The sequence below is a fragment of the Falco cherrug genome, chromosome 4 (assembly GCF_023634085.1).
Source record: "Falco cherrug isolate bFalChe1 chromosome 4, bFalChe1.pri, whole genome shotgun sequence".
NCBI lineage: Eukaryota > Metazoa > Chordata > Aves > Falconiformes > Falconidae > Falco > Falco cherrug.
Window position 1 is genome coordinate 7,612,275 of NC_073700.1, and position 14,854 is coordinate 7,627,128.

General features: G+C 56.3%; 2 protein-coding genes across 3 annotated transcripts; both read right to left on the reverse strand.

Moving 5' to 3' along the window:
- Positions 1-107: 107 nt before the first annotated feature.
- On the reverse strand, positions 108-1,242 carry LOC129735993 (uncharacterized). The gene has a single exon (XM_055709245.1). It carries the CDS (start codon positions 1,240-1,242, stop codon positions 235-237), a length of 1,008 nt encoding a protein of 335 aa, XP_055565220.1. The 3' UTR covers positions 108-234.
- BAP1 (BRCA1 associated protein 1) lies at positions 108-14,400 on the reverse strand. Of its 2 annotated transcripts, none has more exons than XM_055709244.1 (17): positions 14,273-14,400; positions 10,306-10,335; positions 10,151-10,205; positions 9,288-9,420; positions 8,786-8,905; positions 8,240-8,301; positions 8,014-8,156; positions 7,079-7,157; positions 6,226-6,349; positions 5,787-5,904; positions 5,201-5,388; positions 4,732-4,865; positions 3,651-4,123; positions 3,411-3,517; positions 2,520-2,612; positions 1,936-2,008; positions 108-1,643 (listed from the first exon to the last, which is right to left on the reverse strand). In XM_055709244.1, exons 1-17 carry the CDS (start codon positions 14,307-14,309, stop codon positions 1,510-1,512), a joined length of 2,103 nt encoding a protein of 700 aa, XP_055565219.1. In that variant the 5' UTR covers positions 14,310-14,400; the 3' UTR covers positions 108-1,509. The 2 variants fall into 2 exon arrangements, with proteins under 2 accessions (XP_055565219.1, XP_055565218.1); XM_055709243.1 differs by having other exon boundaries at positions 3,357-3,517.
- Positions 14,401-14,854: the final 454 nt, after the last annotated feature.

The window sequence follows — 14,854 nt, forward strand, 5'->3', positions numbered from 1 at the left end:
ACCACAGAAGTGCTGCTGGCAGGGACAGCACGGCCCGGAGCCACGTGCTCAGTGCTCCTGCCTTCCCTCGCACACCCCTGCCTTCCCTCGCACACCCCTGCCTTGGCTGGCTGTTACAGGATAGCTTTATTCCTTCAGACAGATCCATTATTTACAGCACTTGATACTAGACACAGCAAGAGATGGGATTTTCTTCCCTTCAACAAATACCGAAAGAACAGCCTCATTCCATAGTCAAGACCTGTACAAACTTGCACATTTGCAAAATTCAGTCCTCTCCCATGACAGCACCCCTCGGCCCAGCTCTGCCTCAGGACACCTCTGGAGGGGTGCTGACCTCTGGCTTCTCAGTTCGGCTGGGTTGCTGGGGACAGGCCCAAGACCATGTGCAGGAGGTGGCAGGCGAGGGCCAGGCCAGGCGCTGCGGCAGGGAGCAGGCTGCTGCCCACACCAGTGAGCTCTGGATGAGCAGCTTTGTGCTCCCGCCACTGCTTCCACCCTCCCCTGCAGCCCCCATGCCACCCCGAGTGTTGCAGCACCCAGGCACCTCTCCCCACGCTGCAAGGCTTCACCAAGGGACTCCACACCCAGCGTCCACCCCGGCACAGTGCCCAGCAGCACCGAGGCCACCTGATGAACTTGGTCTGTTCGTAATTGACAGGGATTCAGAACTGGGCCTGGAGCAACCCTGTGTGACCCACCAGCACCGCCAGGGCCAGAGCTGGTCCCTAGGAGAGCAGCCATGGCAGCAGAGCCACGCGCCACCCCCCAGCACCACCACCGAGGGCTGGGCACAAGGCCCAGCTCCAGGGACAACCCCACCCCCCCTCCCCTGGCACTGGGGGTGGCACCAAGCCCAGAGCTGCGAGGGCTGGGCAAGGCAGGACCTGCACAGCCACCCAGGGGGCGGTTCTGGAAACCAGGTAGCAGGGAGGCAGGTGAGCGCAGGAGAATGGGCTCTGCCCAGGAGCCACCTTGCTCGGCAACGGCCAAAGCAGGGGTCAGAACCAAAAATAACTTGGGGAAGGGAGGGAGAGGGATAGGAGACAGACATAGATGGCCTGGGGAAGCGTAGAGCTGAAGGCCTGGACACAGGAGGACACAAGCCACAGCCAGCTGCAGCCAGCACGACCTTGCATCAGCATCGCCGGTGTTCACCATCGGAGCCGACTCGGGCCAGGTGGGCTCTCCCTCTCCTGCTGCAGTCCTTGGCCACAGTGCCGAGACACAGGCCCACAGCATGTGTGTGCTGCCGCAGCACGCTCAGGCAACTGGGCACGCCAGCTTGCCTTCTGCTGCGGCTGCAGGGACTTCCCTCAAGACAACATGTTCCTGCCTTTCACAGCTCAGGCTCAGAGGAAAACCCGATTTCTCTTTGTCCCCAGGCTCCACGTCAGCTGAGGGCTTGTCACTGTGGTCCGTCTTCCTTAGGCAAAATGTAACGTAGATCCAAGTGCCACTGCCCAAAGCCACAGAGCCCAGCTGCTTCTCACAGTCTTGACTCCCAGGCTACTGACGCTTGGCTTTATACGGGCGGGAGCGTTTCCGGCGATCTGGCTTCCTCTGCTTGTGCAGCCGGCCGATGCTGACCCCCTGCCGCCTGCGGACCGAGATGTTCTGCTCCACGAGGCTGGCCAGCATGCCTGCAGGGTGAGGCAGACAGATATGCCCACACTGGAGCGCTGCTATTGCCCATGCAAGGGTGCAGCCCTCCCCCTCTCACCCCAAACCCATTAGTGGGCTCCTCCTGGGACTGTAAAATCAGAAGAACATAGACCAGAGATGCGCAGCTCCCCAGACTGAGCGCTACCCTCATGCCCCAGGGCAGGGTGAGCTTCCCAGGCTCCCAGCTGCTGCTCTGCCACGCTCAGCATGGCTCCCGCAGCTGAATCGGAACCCTGCGCTCCACCCCCTCGGCCGCACAGCACAGCTCACCTTCCTGGGCCAGCATGGAGATGAAGGTACATATGAACTCATCGTAGTTGTGGGTTCTCCTCTGGTCGTCGATCTACAAAGAGAGGAAAAATTCACAAATAATCCACAAATGGGTGGCACGGATGAAGGAGAGCTCAAGGCTAACAGTGAGACCAGAGCAGGCAGGGACCCACCTCCCAGCCCTGTCCTGTCTAGTGCACGACTGAGACTGTCCTCATCCCGGTTCAAATGCCAGCATTTTCCACAAAGTGCTGCTGGGGAGAGGCGAGGGTGGGCAGGGGAGAAATCCTGCCAGGCCTTGCAGCAGAGACTGCCCCCCCCTGCTTCCTCCTGTCAGTGCTGCTGTTCAGCGGTGGCTCAGCTGCAGCGCTCCCCATCCTCCTCAGGCTAGTCAGTGCTGCCCAGGGGCTTCAGTCTGTCCTGGCGGAAGCTCTGCCCCGTAAGGCTGGTTGGTAATGGGAAAGGGACCCTGAATACTTCCCATCGCCATTCTCAGCTGAACCGCTCTCCCTTCTCTTTGGTGTAAAGGCAGAAGCATTCGGGGAGCTAAACTGGCAATGCAAACAAGTCATCAACAAACAAACCTTGAATTTCTTCCTCTTCTCCACCTCTTCCTTCAGGCACGCCTCATAGTTTGCAATCTCTGCCTCCACACACTTGAGCAGTGCCAGCAGCTCCTGTCAGGATCAAGCAGACCAAACATGAGCAGACAGACCCCTGCCACAGCACAGGAGCGAGCTGGTAAGTGGCTGGGAAAGGGAGGATTTGTCAAAGTAAAAAACACTTGCCAGGGTAGGGGGGTGGGGGATCAGTTCACTGTAGGGAATTTCTGAGCCAGGGGGTGATCAATCAGGCAGCACTACGGCCAGTCCCAGAGGAGGAGCTGGGTTCTGCTCGAGCCTGGCCCAGCCCCGCGTATCTGGTTCTCTGGGACAGGGGGAAGGGTTGTGTGCATGCCTGAGGGACACCCCAGGGCCTGGTTATTCTCGATAACAAAATCTCAAGACTTCTCTTTCGAGTAAAACAGTTTCTAGCCCAGGTCTCTTCCAAGAAGCTCTTGATGTGCTTGTGCTGCCTGAGCCTAGTCCTGCCTTTGCTGGCGGGCACAGGCAGTGAAGGTACCAGCAGGCTGGGATTTGGGGGTGCAGGGTCCCACCAGCCTCTGGCTCAAAGGAGAGCAGAGCACAGCACGCCCAATGTCTTGGCTGCAGGAGACAGCAGCTCTGCTCGCTGCCAAGGCAAACGTCCCTGCGATGACGCAAGGCACACCACCTGCGCTGCCCTATGCCTGGAGGCACAGCTGCTGCGACACGTGAGCGGGACAGCGTGCACACGCAGTTCAGTCACTGCCAGCGCTGCTGCATCTCTGGGTGAGCGCAGGGAGCTCCAGGCTCCCAGGGCTGTCACAGCACAAAACTCACCTTGGGAGAATACTTTTCCCCCCCAGGGTGATCACTGGTCCTGCCAAGTCCCACCTTCTCTTTGCTGTCACTGGCCTCACTGCCCTCCTTCTCGTCCGGTTTGATTGCGACTGGGGCCTCTTCACCGGGTTTGATGGAAGGCGGGGAGCTTTTACCCCCATCTGTGGGCACAGGAAGGAAGCATTAGGAGCCATCAGCCACCGTAAAGGACCAGGATCCACTCCCGAAGTCAAAGGACACTATCCCACCACCACAGGGGAAATGCCACCCTTCCAAAAGTTGGCAGGCACCTACCTGCAACAGCCAGCGGGCAGAACACACCGTCCTCCGTGAGGTGTAGCAGCCCGGTACTGATAACGGGCCCCAAGTCCCTGACAGCCCGGTTGTAGCGCATGCAGTCAACACGCAGCAGGCCGTCCTCCTCGCCAAAGAGCACCTTGGAGATGTGGGAGGTGACGGGGCTGGAGGGGCGGGTGGGGTTGGCCGAGCGGATGGGAGAGCGCAGCGGGGAGTTGAAGGCGCTGCCAATCTCCGAGGCCGTGTCCGTGCTCTCGTTGCTGGGGGTGGGAGAGGGCTGGGAGTGGGTGACCACCGCCACGGCAGTGCCCCCGCTGCTCGTCTTGATGGACAGGGGAATGGAAAGATCCTTTTGAGATTCCTTCAGTTTCTCAGCCAGGACATTGATGGTATTGGGCTGGAGGACGGAGAGCTGGCCATCCGCAGCCCCCGCCACATGCTCTTGCTTTACCTGCCCTTTCCTTTTGTACCTGCCCGGGAACACAGCGGGGAAGGTGAGTAGCTGGTAGAAGGAGGTGGGGGCCCAGTGCAGCCACTGGCAGCTCTGCACTCAGCAGTCCAGGCTGTCTGCTGGGATGAATCAAGGCCTGACACATTTCTAGGTCATCCCCACTGCCACCATCTTCTCTGGCAGCACCCCAATACCACTGAACCGCTCAGCTGCGGGTACCTGTACGCAGCTAGGGGGGCACAGCGCGCTGCATACCCCTGCTCTTCTTCCAGAAGCCCCAAAAGCACCCTCTCTGCGACCCCACCTTCCTGACCTTGGCAGCAGTCTGAGCACACCACCACTGTCACCAGGAGCCGATCTGGCAATCAGCACTAGGGAACTGAGGTTCCCCAAAGCTGCCAATACACAGAGCCAAAACCGCGGGCTGGTTGTGAACAGCTACAGCAGGGCTTCACACGGTCCAGCAAGCGAACAGTAAAACGGCAGGCAAAGAGAACAGCCCTGACGGCACACGCAGGTGCAAGCTCTAACACAACTATCAGCGCTCAGGAAAGAGATCTGGAAGTCACCCCCACTGGTTCTGCAAACGTCAGCTCCCTCCCCGCCTCCCTCAGCTCAAGCCGTCACCTGATGGCCGAGCTGGTGTTACGAACTTCATCATCGTCATCGTCATCATAGTCATCCTCATCATCTGAGTACTGCTGGTGCTGTCGGACTGGGACCCGGCTGCGACCCACTCCTGCTGCAAGGTCTTCTTCTTCCTGCAACACACAGTTGCTGATGGCCTGCCAGCAGCAGGGCAGGGAGGAAGAGCCCAGCGGTCACATCCTCAGTCCCCCTGCCCCTTCCAAGAGGAGATGGGGGACTCTTCCCCATGCTTGCTCAGCTGACCCACATCAGTGCCAACCTCTTTTGCCAGGACAGCCTTTATTTACCCTCTCACCTCCCAGCCTGGGTGAGTACGAGGGCAGGCAGGCTGAAAGGGCAGGGGAAGGGCTCCGACCAGCTGACAGCCACAGTCCCACAGAGGTGAGGGATGGGAAGTAAAAAGCTCAGCTCGAGTCAGGCATGCTGCTGGCCTGGAGCTCCAGCTTACCTGCATGGGGGACTTGGCGTAGTTGTGATTATCCAGGAAGGCTGGCAACCTCTGCACGATGGGGTTGGGGTTTCCTGGAGGTGCTCCATTGATACTGCTCGCTGACGTCTTTGCTGCTGGTTTGGATTTGTTGGGTGGGCTCTGCGTGGCCACAGGGTGGCCCTGGCTGGTGGGCTCGTCGGTGCCGTCTGCCATACAAGCACAGCACAGCCTTTCATGACCAGCACCATCACTTTTTACTCAATGTCCTCTGCCACCCTTTGCCCACCCCATGTAAAAGAAGAGCTCTTACACTCCACCAGACCATCACACCCACTTCCCGTTCCACCTCCAGCTGTCACCACTGCCCCCAAGCTTAAGCTCTCCTGTTCCCAAGCTCCATGTCTCTCCAACACTGCTCCCAGGCACAGAAGCATCTACCACACCCCAGCACAGTGCATACAGAGCTGGGCTTGGAGAAACAAAAGCGAAGCTGACCATAAAACAGCCTCCAGCTACAGGTCAGCCAACCGTTGTCACCGGCCCGTGCTCACTCCACTACAAGCCAAGCTGGCTGGCAGGTTCCACCACTGGTACAGGGGTCTACCTGGGTGGGTGCTCTCCGGAGTCACAGTCTTTATGCTGGCTGGCTTTGCCTCTTCAGGAGGCTGAGACTCCTGAGACTTCTGGGTCTGGATCAGCTCAGGCTGAGTTACTCGGATAAGCTTGAAGGCAAATGACAGATAAGACACTGAGTGCTAGACCGAGATAACCCAAACCACATCTCTCCTGTTCAAGCACCGTAGAACAACTCATGAGGGTGGGCCAGCTGCTGACCACCTGTATCAACCAATAATGCCATGGATAACCTCCCAGGTGAGCAGCAAAAGGCCAAGCAGAGAGGCCGGTTAATTCCTGTTCCCAGAGATTTCCCAAGGCCAAAAAAAACCCCAAAATCCAGGGCCCCCACAGCACAGGGAGATGCCCTGAAAACAGCCTATTCCTACCCCAGGCTCACAACTCCCTCAGAGCTTGGGCTGTCCTACCTGCTGCAAGGCCTCCAGCACAGTCTGGCGGTTCATCTTCAGGATGTGCAGTTTAGACTCATACTTCATTCTCCGATCAGGCACCACCGCCATCAGGTTGAAGCGGATGTCGTGGTATGGCTCCCTGCAGGAAGGGACAGCAGCCGTCAGGCACGAACTGGCAGGGAAAAGCCCGTCTCCCAGCAAGAGGGGCGAGCAGGCTGCCAGCCATACCCTGCACAACCCCCGAGGGCTCCTTCCAGGCAGCACCTCCCCTGCCCTGGAGTTTAACACCAACACACAGGAGGCTTTTCCTCCAAAACCAAGTTCACACTGGCTGAAGAAGCAGGACAAAGCTGCTTCAGCCACAACACAAAACACCCGTCACAGAATCACAGCTTGGTTGGGAAGGGACCTGTGGGGGTCATCTGCTCCCAGTCCCTGCTCCAGCAGGGTCACCCAGAGCCGGTTGCTCAGGACCATATCCATACAACCTTTGAGTATCTCCAAGGATGGAGACCCCATAACCTCTCTGGGCAACCTATGCCAGCACTTGGTCACTCCCATGCCCCAGCATCCAAGAATCCCAGCTCAGGACCAGAAGCACCGTTCCATCTCCTATGGACTCGAGCTAACAGGAACCTGATCTGGCCCCTCTTAATCCTGCGTGGCCATTTGCAGGGACTACCCTGCATGCTCTGAAGGCTGGCAAATTACATGCAAGAGAAGGCGAGGAAGCAGCACACCGGCACCTCTCCCCAGGCAATGTTCTCCACCCCCCACTTCCACAACTTGTCACACAAAGCCCACAGTAGAAATAACCCAGGGACGAATGGCAAGGGGCCAGTGCCTGCACCATGGCCTGGGTCATTACCCTGCAGTGGCCAGGCCGATGCGCTCCATGATCACTCTCCTGGCTTTGTCCGTCCATTCCTCATCGTCAGCCCACGGCCCTGTGATAACGAGACATTAGCTGGACTGAGCAACGCAGGCCAAGGCTCCTGCTTCAGACTCACAGAGCAGATCCTGCCACCTCCAACAGAGGCAACGTCGTGGCTCCCTTACATACCAGGGATCAAGCCAAGAAGGGGCCCAGGAAGCAGAAGGACCGTGCTGTCAGCCCATACATGGAATCCCCTGCTTCTGCCTTCCAAATGGAAAATGGGAGCTATGTGCTGGGCAGAAAGGTGAATTTTGAACCCTACAGACCACAAGCGATTCAAGGCTCGGGCTTATAAAGTCCAAGGAAATCTCAGCTCTTGCTGGGATCCACCTGCTGCTGGATCTGGTGCCATGCTTAAGTAACCCAAGCACACACAGCGGGTACCTTACCAAAGAATCTAACAGACAGAAGCAAAGTCCTAGCAGGGATAACTAAGTGTCTGAAAGAGAGAACTGAGTGGTCAGGTTGTAAGAGATGGGAGTAACCTGAGCGGCCTGCTGGGATCTGCGTTGGGATCCTGTGCCTCATCACACAGTGGTTACTTGGCACAAGGGAAGAGTAAGGAAGAGACAAGTTCTGCTTGCAATACTGAGTTATTTCAGAGCTGCAGAGGGACCTCATGACCCTGAGCAACCAGGGAGGAAAATACAGTGCAATGCATACAGAAATAATTGCCTTCTAGACAGTCCCCAGTGCGTAGGCTCCAAAATGAGCTGTCAAAACTCAGGATGAATCTGGGAGCCATTGGAGTGATTCTCCACAAACATCAGCTAATGCTTAGAGACAATGAAAAATAATACATACATTTGGACATACCAGGGTGTCTATTCAACTCTGTCAAAAAGTAGGGACAGGCAGGTTCTTACCATGGTCAATGGGATAGACCTTCAGCCCATCCAGCTCAAACAGCCGTCCCTTGATAGGGACATAACTGACAAAATGAAAAGCCTCCATGGTTCGCACAGCACTGATACCGTTCTGCTTTTCTGGCAAGTGGCGTGGCTCCGGCCTGCAAAGGCAAGACAGGTGAGAGGTCAGAGGAGAGTCTGCCGCCTCCGGCGAAAGCGAGCTGCGTGACACCTGCTCACTCACCTGGCATGGCTGTTATGGGCCTTGGCCAGCTCTGGGGCATTGCCGATGGCATAGCCTTTGCTCTGCAGCAAACAGCAAGAGAAGAAAACAACTGAGAAGCATCAGGCAACAAACAAAATGCTTCACCCACCAGCTCCCTGCTCCCTCTCTCCCTCCCTCGACACACAGCACTGGGAGAGCAGCTTTCACGCACACCCTCTGCTCTGCTGAGTTACAGGTAAAAACCACACAATTTCCGCTACAGAAATTACAGTTGGAGAAACACAGACTTCAAGATAGGTCTGAAGGTAGGAGAGAGAACTTTTGACCATAGACTGAGCTAGGGAATAACATGACAGAAGGCTCAGAGCTACACCCAGAGTAAGGGGACCAAGGCTCTGAGCAAGGCAAGGTAGGAAGATGAGTGAGAAGAGGCAATACTGATGTAGCGTGCAGCCACAAAGGCCTGGAGAGGAGCCAGCTTGTTAGAGCATCATCCTGAGAGGGGAGCGAGAGGCAGATTCACATGCACCACCCATGCACAGCCCTGCACACCCCTGCCCCTACCTCAGGGCTAAATCCTTTGGTGAAATCCTTCATGCGGCTCAGCGTGGGGCCCAGGTCGACATTGTTGCAGTTCAGGAGGACACTCAGCAGGGCGTGGGTGGCACAGGAATTGGGGATCAGCTGGAGGGTGACATAAGGACCATCTTAACCGGCAGGAACAAGGAAACCCTTCAACAACCCCTCAGTATCAACAATAATCAATGAAAAGTATTACCAAGAACCAGATGTGAGAGCAGCAACCTGACCTCAGCTCTCAAGAGAAGGAAGGTCAGTCAGTGCTGTTTAGCAAGCCACACCATGTCCCATGAGCATCTGCTCACAGTGCAAGCCACAGACAGGCTCGCAGCGCTCAGGATGCTCAGGGGAGAGACTCCCAGGAAAGAGGAGCTGCCTTAGGACCATCAAGAGCAGTACAGCCTCTCAGTACCATGTTGGTTCCTTGAGGTATCACATGAGACACACACATACACACACGCACACTCTCCCCTTGCCTCTAGCCTACCTGGTGAGCAAAGAACATGTTATTAACGATGTCATCATCAATGACCGACGTCTCATCCACCAGGGTAGAGACCTTTCGGCGTGATCTGCGCTCCTCAATCCACTTGAACAGGAAGATGAACCCATACACAGGGCTGCAGAGAGAAGTCAACAGCTGCATTGTTTTGGATGGACCACATCAGTGGGGCTGCACTGCCAAGCGTCTGTTTCAAACCGTGGGCACAGCAAAGAAAGAGGAAAAGCAGAACCACCAACCCCATCTTTCTGGAAGTGACCATCCCTGCCACAAATCCCCCCAGCCTCACATCACCGAGGACACTCTCCTAGGCTAATGCTCCAGGCTCAGACAACAATCAAGCTTGAAAACTTTGGGATTTGAGAGGTCTTAAGAGGCTCAAGACAGAAAAACGGGAGGTGAAATTCACCTCTGGACACTGACTGACCTGCAGAACAGTACCTGACCACCCAATGACCTGTCCTTTTCAATGTATGTTGTATTCATCTTCAAGAGGAGTTCAGACAATGGCTTTTAAGAAAGCAACAGCCTCAAAGCCACTTCAAAGCAGCGAGACAGGGAGAAAGCCCCCAGTGCAAGCACGCTGGTTGGCACTGCAGCTCTCCATGGGGAAAGGGAGATGAAGCCCTTAGAAGTATGCCCCCACCTGCCCCCACGAGGTCTTTCTCAAGGCAGGAGATTACCTGTCTGCCCCAATCCTGATGAGGCACTCCTGGTTCATCACTTCCAATGCTGACCTCCATGACCAACAAGCTCACACAAGCCCTTCTGAATGGCCAGCAATGAGTTCCCAGGCGCACAGACACATTCTGCTTAATAAAACTCGTACTTTCATGCCTGTGACTTACCCTTGGCATTTGCTCTGCAGGTCATAAATCTCTTCAACCTGCACTCCCTTGACCCCTGCAAACAAAGGGTAGAAGCTGGTGTAAAGGCACCCAGAAAGGACTAGGAGTAATGCTGCGCACAAAACAGACATCCCAGGAAGGTTTCTTGCACTCACCAAAATCTTCAACCAGGAGTGTGAAGAGACCTGGAAAGGAACAAAACCAACAGGTAGGCTACTTGTAGCTGAAGAAAGCAGAGAGGAAACTTGCTGCCACCAGCCCCTGGAAGGTTCCACATGGTCCCAGACCAAGGCACAGCCAGAAAAAATGCAGCACAGCAGCACCAGGATCACACTGACTCCCCAGCAGCAGAACTGTTGAGCCCTGGCTTGCTGCAGAGGTGCTCTGGCTCCCTTTATCCCTCCATCTCTGTTCACCATCCTCTTCCTCGAGAGGACCTGAACCAACCCTCCCCTGCCAGAGCCCAGTGTAGCCAGATCCACTTTCATCATCCTGACCCACTGCAGATGACCTGCCAAGAAGTAAATCCCCACCATGCACAGCAACAGGGAGCACCTAAATGACATGCATGCTTCTAACTGGAGGGAAACAGAGCTAGATTCATCACAGGATATTTTAAAACAAGGCAATTTATGTCCTTGTTAGTGAAAGACAGCCAGTGAAGGGAAAGCCAGCTCACAGCAACAGGGCTGCGGGGAAGTCCGAGTGTCAAAAGGCTCATCTTCATCTCCTTCTCTCCTGGGGGACCAAATCCAAGAGCCTGTCTCCAGTGTCTACAAAATTCCCATTACAGAAGGACATAACCAGAGATACAGAGACAACAGCAAAGAGACCAAAGGATTATTAGACATCAGCAACTGAGCAGCAGCTTCCACTATGATGCCGTAGCAAAGGCAGTTGGCCTAATTTTCAGATGGTCCCCCTGCACCCGGAGTTAGCGAGCTCGAGACTGGAATAATAAATAAATCTGCTTCTTTCACTCCCATACAAAGGCTGCTGAAAGCCTGGGAGGAAGTCCAGGGAATATCAATAAGAAGGATTCGATCCTGAGAAACATCCCTGTAAGCAACAGATTTAAGGAACTCGATGTAAGTGGCTCAGTCAAGAAGGGAAGAGCCCAAGGGGCTTCCACACTGAAGTGAAAATTACTAAAACAGGGAGGAAACTTCTGGGAGCAAAAAGTCTTCATTAATTTAGCAGAAAACACTGTATTTCTTACAAAATTGTCAGTGGGTAGAAACATGCTACGGAAATAACATGCTTTGAACCAGTGACAGCCTCCTCACCCACGCAAGGCCATTACACCAAACCCCAGCACCTTTCTGACAGAGATGGTTTTGCTCAAAATACTTGATGCTGTGGAGGGCTGTGTCGTACAGGTGACAGCTACAGAGACTTCAGGCAGTGCCACAGCCTCGCTGTGTTCTTTGCAGCAAGGCGCTTAGGGCAAGCGGTCCTTGCAGACCATAAGAGTCTTCAGATGCTCATTACAGCCATGGCTCTTGTTCCCTCTTTAGATGGCATCTGTTATGGAAGCAGGAGTCACAGCTGCTTACAGGTAGAGTCTCTCAACTGTAAAAGCTTCCGCAAAAGTCAAAGGCCTCACTCCTCTCCAGTTTCAGCAGTTACAGTCTACTGATCACAGCAAAACACATGATGTCAGATGTGAACCATATCACAAGCTCTGCCTTGCAGCCAGTGAAGATTTGCATCAGCACAAGGCCTTGCAAACACAAACAACCATAAATGCCGAAAGCAGCACTGTTCCTACGGGTACCACCAGAAGGAGAAGACCAAGCAGGACTTCCAAGCTCGCTATGGCTCAGCCCAGAGCACTCCCACATCCCTGCAGCAGTCCTCCAGGACCATGCACTAGACCGGCAGGGCTGCACCAAAGGAGACGGGAAGCCAGCTGTTGCATGCTTTCCTCCAGTCTGATCAACATCGCTGCGTAGTCAGAGAAAGGATGAAGCCAAACTTCTCCAAGCGTACCATGAAAGGACAAGAAGTGATGGGAACAAGCTGCAGCAACAGAAATTCTGCCTATACACCAGAAAAAAAACAATTCTTCACTACCAGCACAGTCAGCCCTGGGACCAGGGTGCAGAAATCTCCTTCTTGGGCATATTCAACCAGACATGGCCACAAGCGACCTGAGCTACCCTTGAAGTTAGCTCTGCTTTGGGCCAAACACTTCCCGGGGTCCCTTCCAACTGAGTTTTTTTCTCCACTTCATTTCAATACTTTGTATTACCTCAGCATCCATAAAAGGCATGATCCTGCTGCTGCCATCCCTCCTGGAACACCCAAACCCCTGTCCCAAATCATTTGGGTCAGCTGGGAGAAACGTTCTGGTGTCCACAAGCACACATAATATTATGCCAGCAGCCTGGAGGTTCCCAAGGCTCCCCTCTCTGCCCAGCAGCCGTGGCAAACAGCCCAAATCTGGATCTACCGACCCTTCCTGAGCAGCAAAGTTTCAAGACCTTCAATCCCAAGCCCCGTGTCAAGGGCCAGGCACCTTATGGGATGTGCTGAAAGCCAAGAGTAGCGCGTGGTTCATTCCTAACTGCTGTCTGAGCTGTCACCTCTGCATCCAAATCTCCACATGTCCAAAGGAGTACAGCTGCAGTGTTCTGAGAGTCTGTCTCTGCCCAGCCAGATTATCTTCCAAGCAAATAACCTTCCCTCCCAGGTGCAAGAATCCAACCCATGTCCTGTCTTTGACATCATCACAATGAAGAAGGAGGAAGATGGGAACAATTTCGGCAATTCCTGAATACCAGTAAAAAGAACATAAAGAGCAGCAAAACCTGGGGTGACGGGAGGCTGACAGCAGATGGAATGCTTCGCTGAGCACAGGAAGATGGGTATAATGCCAGGGGTCCAATTTCCTCACTCAGCCTCAAAACCACACCACCACATCCCAAAGACCGGCTCTCAGCCTCCCAGGGGATGATCCCACATCGCACTACAGCAAGTCAGAGACGTTAAAACAACACTCAGCCAATGCCTCAGCTGACATTGGCTTTGGCCCTCAAATCCTATCCCACAAAACAAAGTCCAGGACCCCACCACAGAAACCACCTTCTCCAATGCAAAGGGAAGGGGACAGCTGTGACCATCCTGGTGCTGGCTGCTCAGGCACCATACCAGGCTCTTCAGCACCTTTCCTGGACTATCTGGGGGAGAGGCTTTGATCCACCCACTCAGCTGCAAAGTGACAACAGTATCTGACACACATGGGATGGAGATGCCACCCTCACATGCTCCCAACTGACAAAGGTTGTCCTCAATCACCCATGTAGGTCTGGGGCAACCACCAGTCAGAGCTGCTTCTGTAGCAAGGGGCATCCCAGATGCATGCCTCTCCCTGTATTTCAGCGATATTTCAGGGTATATTTGCAAAAACCAGAAATGCTTCATGCTACACCCTTGCAGCATTTCAGATGTTTTCCACAGAGACACCTGGCTTTATCACATCACACGCACACAGAGGTGTCTGGGGTACCTCAGACCTCATGTACAAGTACTACCAGAACCCAGGACCTACTCTGAGCCTTCACCACGCTCCTGCAGCCCTCTTCGCCCCATCCCTCTTCATCACCATCATCACGCATCTCAACCTCCATACCCCCCGTCCTGACATGCCCTTTCCTGCCTGCCCTACACGCTCATAACCTCTCCCTACGCCCCCATGGGCCACGTCCCATACACCACAACCCCACACACTCCCCTTTCCCCCCAGGACTCACACTACCCCTGCCCCACACACCCCTCCGTGCTCGCCTGCCCTCCCAACCCTCTGCCCGCACCCCCAGGCACCCCCCTGGCGCCCCCAGCAGCCCCCCCGCCCGCCCCAGGCCCTCCTCCCCCCGCACTCCCGCAGCCCCTGCCCCCCTGCACCCGCACGCTAGGCCTGCGCCCTGTAACCCTGCCCACGCACCCCCCACCCCAAGCGCCCCCCCGGCCCAAGCTTCATCCCTGCACCCCACACCCCCCGCCTGCCCCTCAGGGTCCCCCCGGCCTGTTCCTCCGGGCCCCCGGCCCAGGCCCCACCCCGGCCTACCCCTCCGGGCCGCTCCGCCAGCCCCCCGGGCCCGCCCCCGCCCCGCCGCTCACCGGGGTCGCTCTCCAGCTCTAGCCAGCCCTTATTCATCTTCCCGCGGGCCGGGCCGCGCCGCCATGTCCGGCCCCACCACCCGCCCCGACTCCGGGCCCCGCCGCCGCCGTCGCTGCCGCCGCCCGCCCCTGCGCGTCATCGCTGCGCGACGCTGCGTGACGTCATCGCGCCGCGCCACGGAGGTCCCGCGGAGGCGGGGGAGGTCTGGGAGGGCCGGGGGGACGGGGCCTCTCCCTGCCCCGCCCCGGGGCTTCGGGCCCCGGAACCGGAGCGCTGCAGGCCCTCCAGGCCGCGCATGGGGCTCGGCAGCCTCGGCCGCCCCGTGCGGCCTGTGGTGAGGGGCTGGGGCCGGGGCCTGTGGTGAAGGTCCCGGGCCTGGAGCTGGGCCTGTCGTTAGGGGCTGGGCCGCCCCGGCTGGAGGAGTGAGGGCTCCCGGTGAGGCTGAGGCCAGCCGTGTTGGCCCTGACCCTGCCAGCAGCTCTGCTAACGCCGCCTCGGAGGCTGGAAGGCGCCCAGGGCGAGCGTGCGCCCCTGTGCTATGCTTCCTTAGGAAGTGACTAAAAATAGGAGCCGGATCCGTG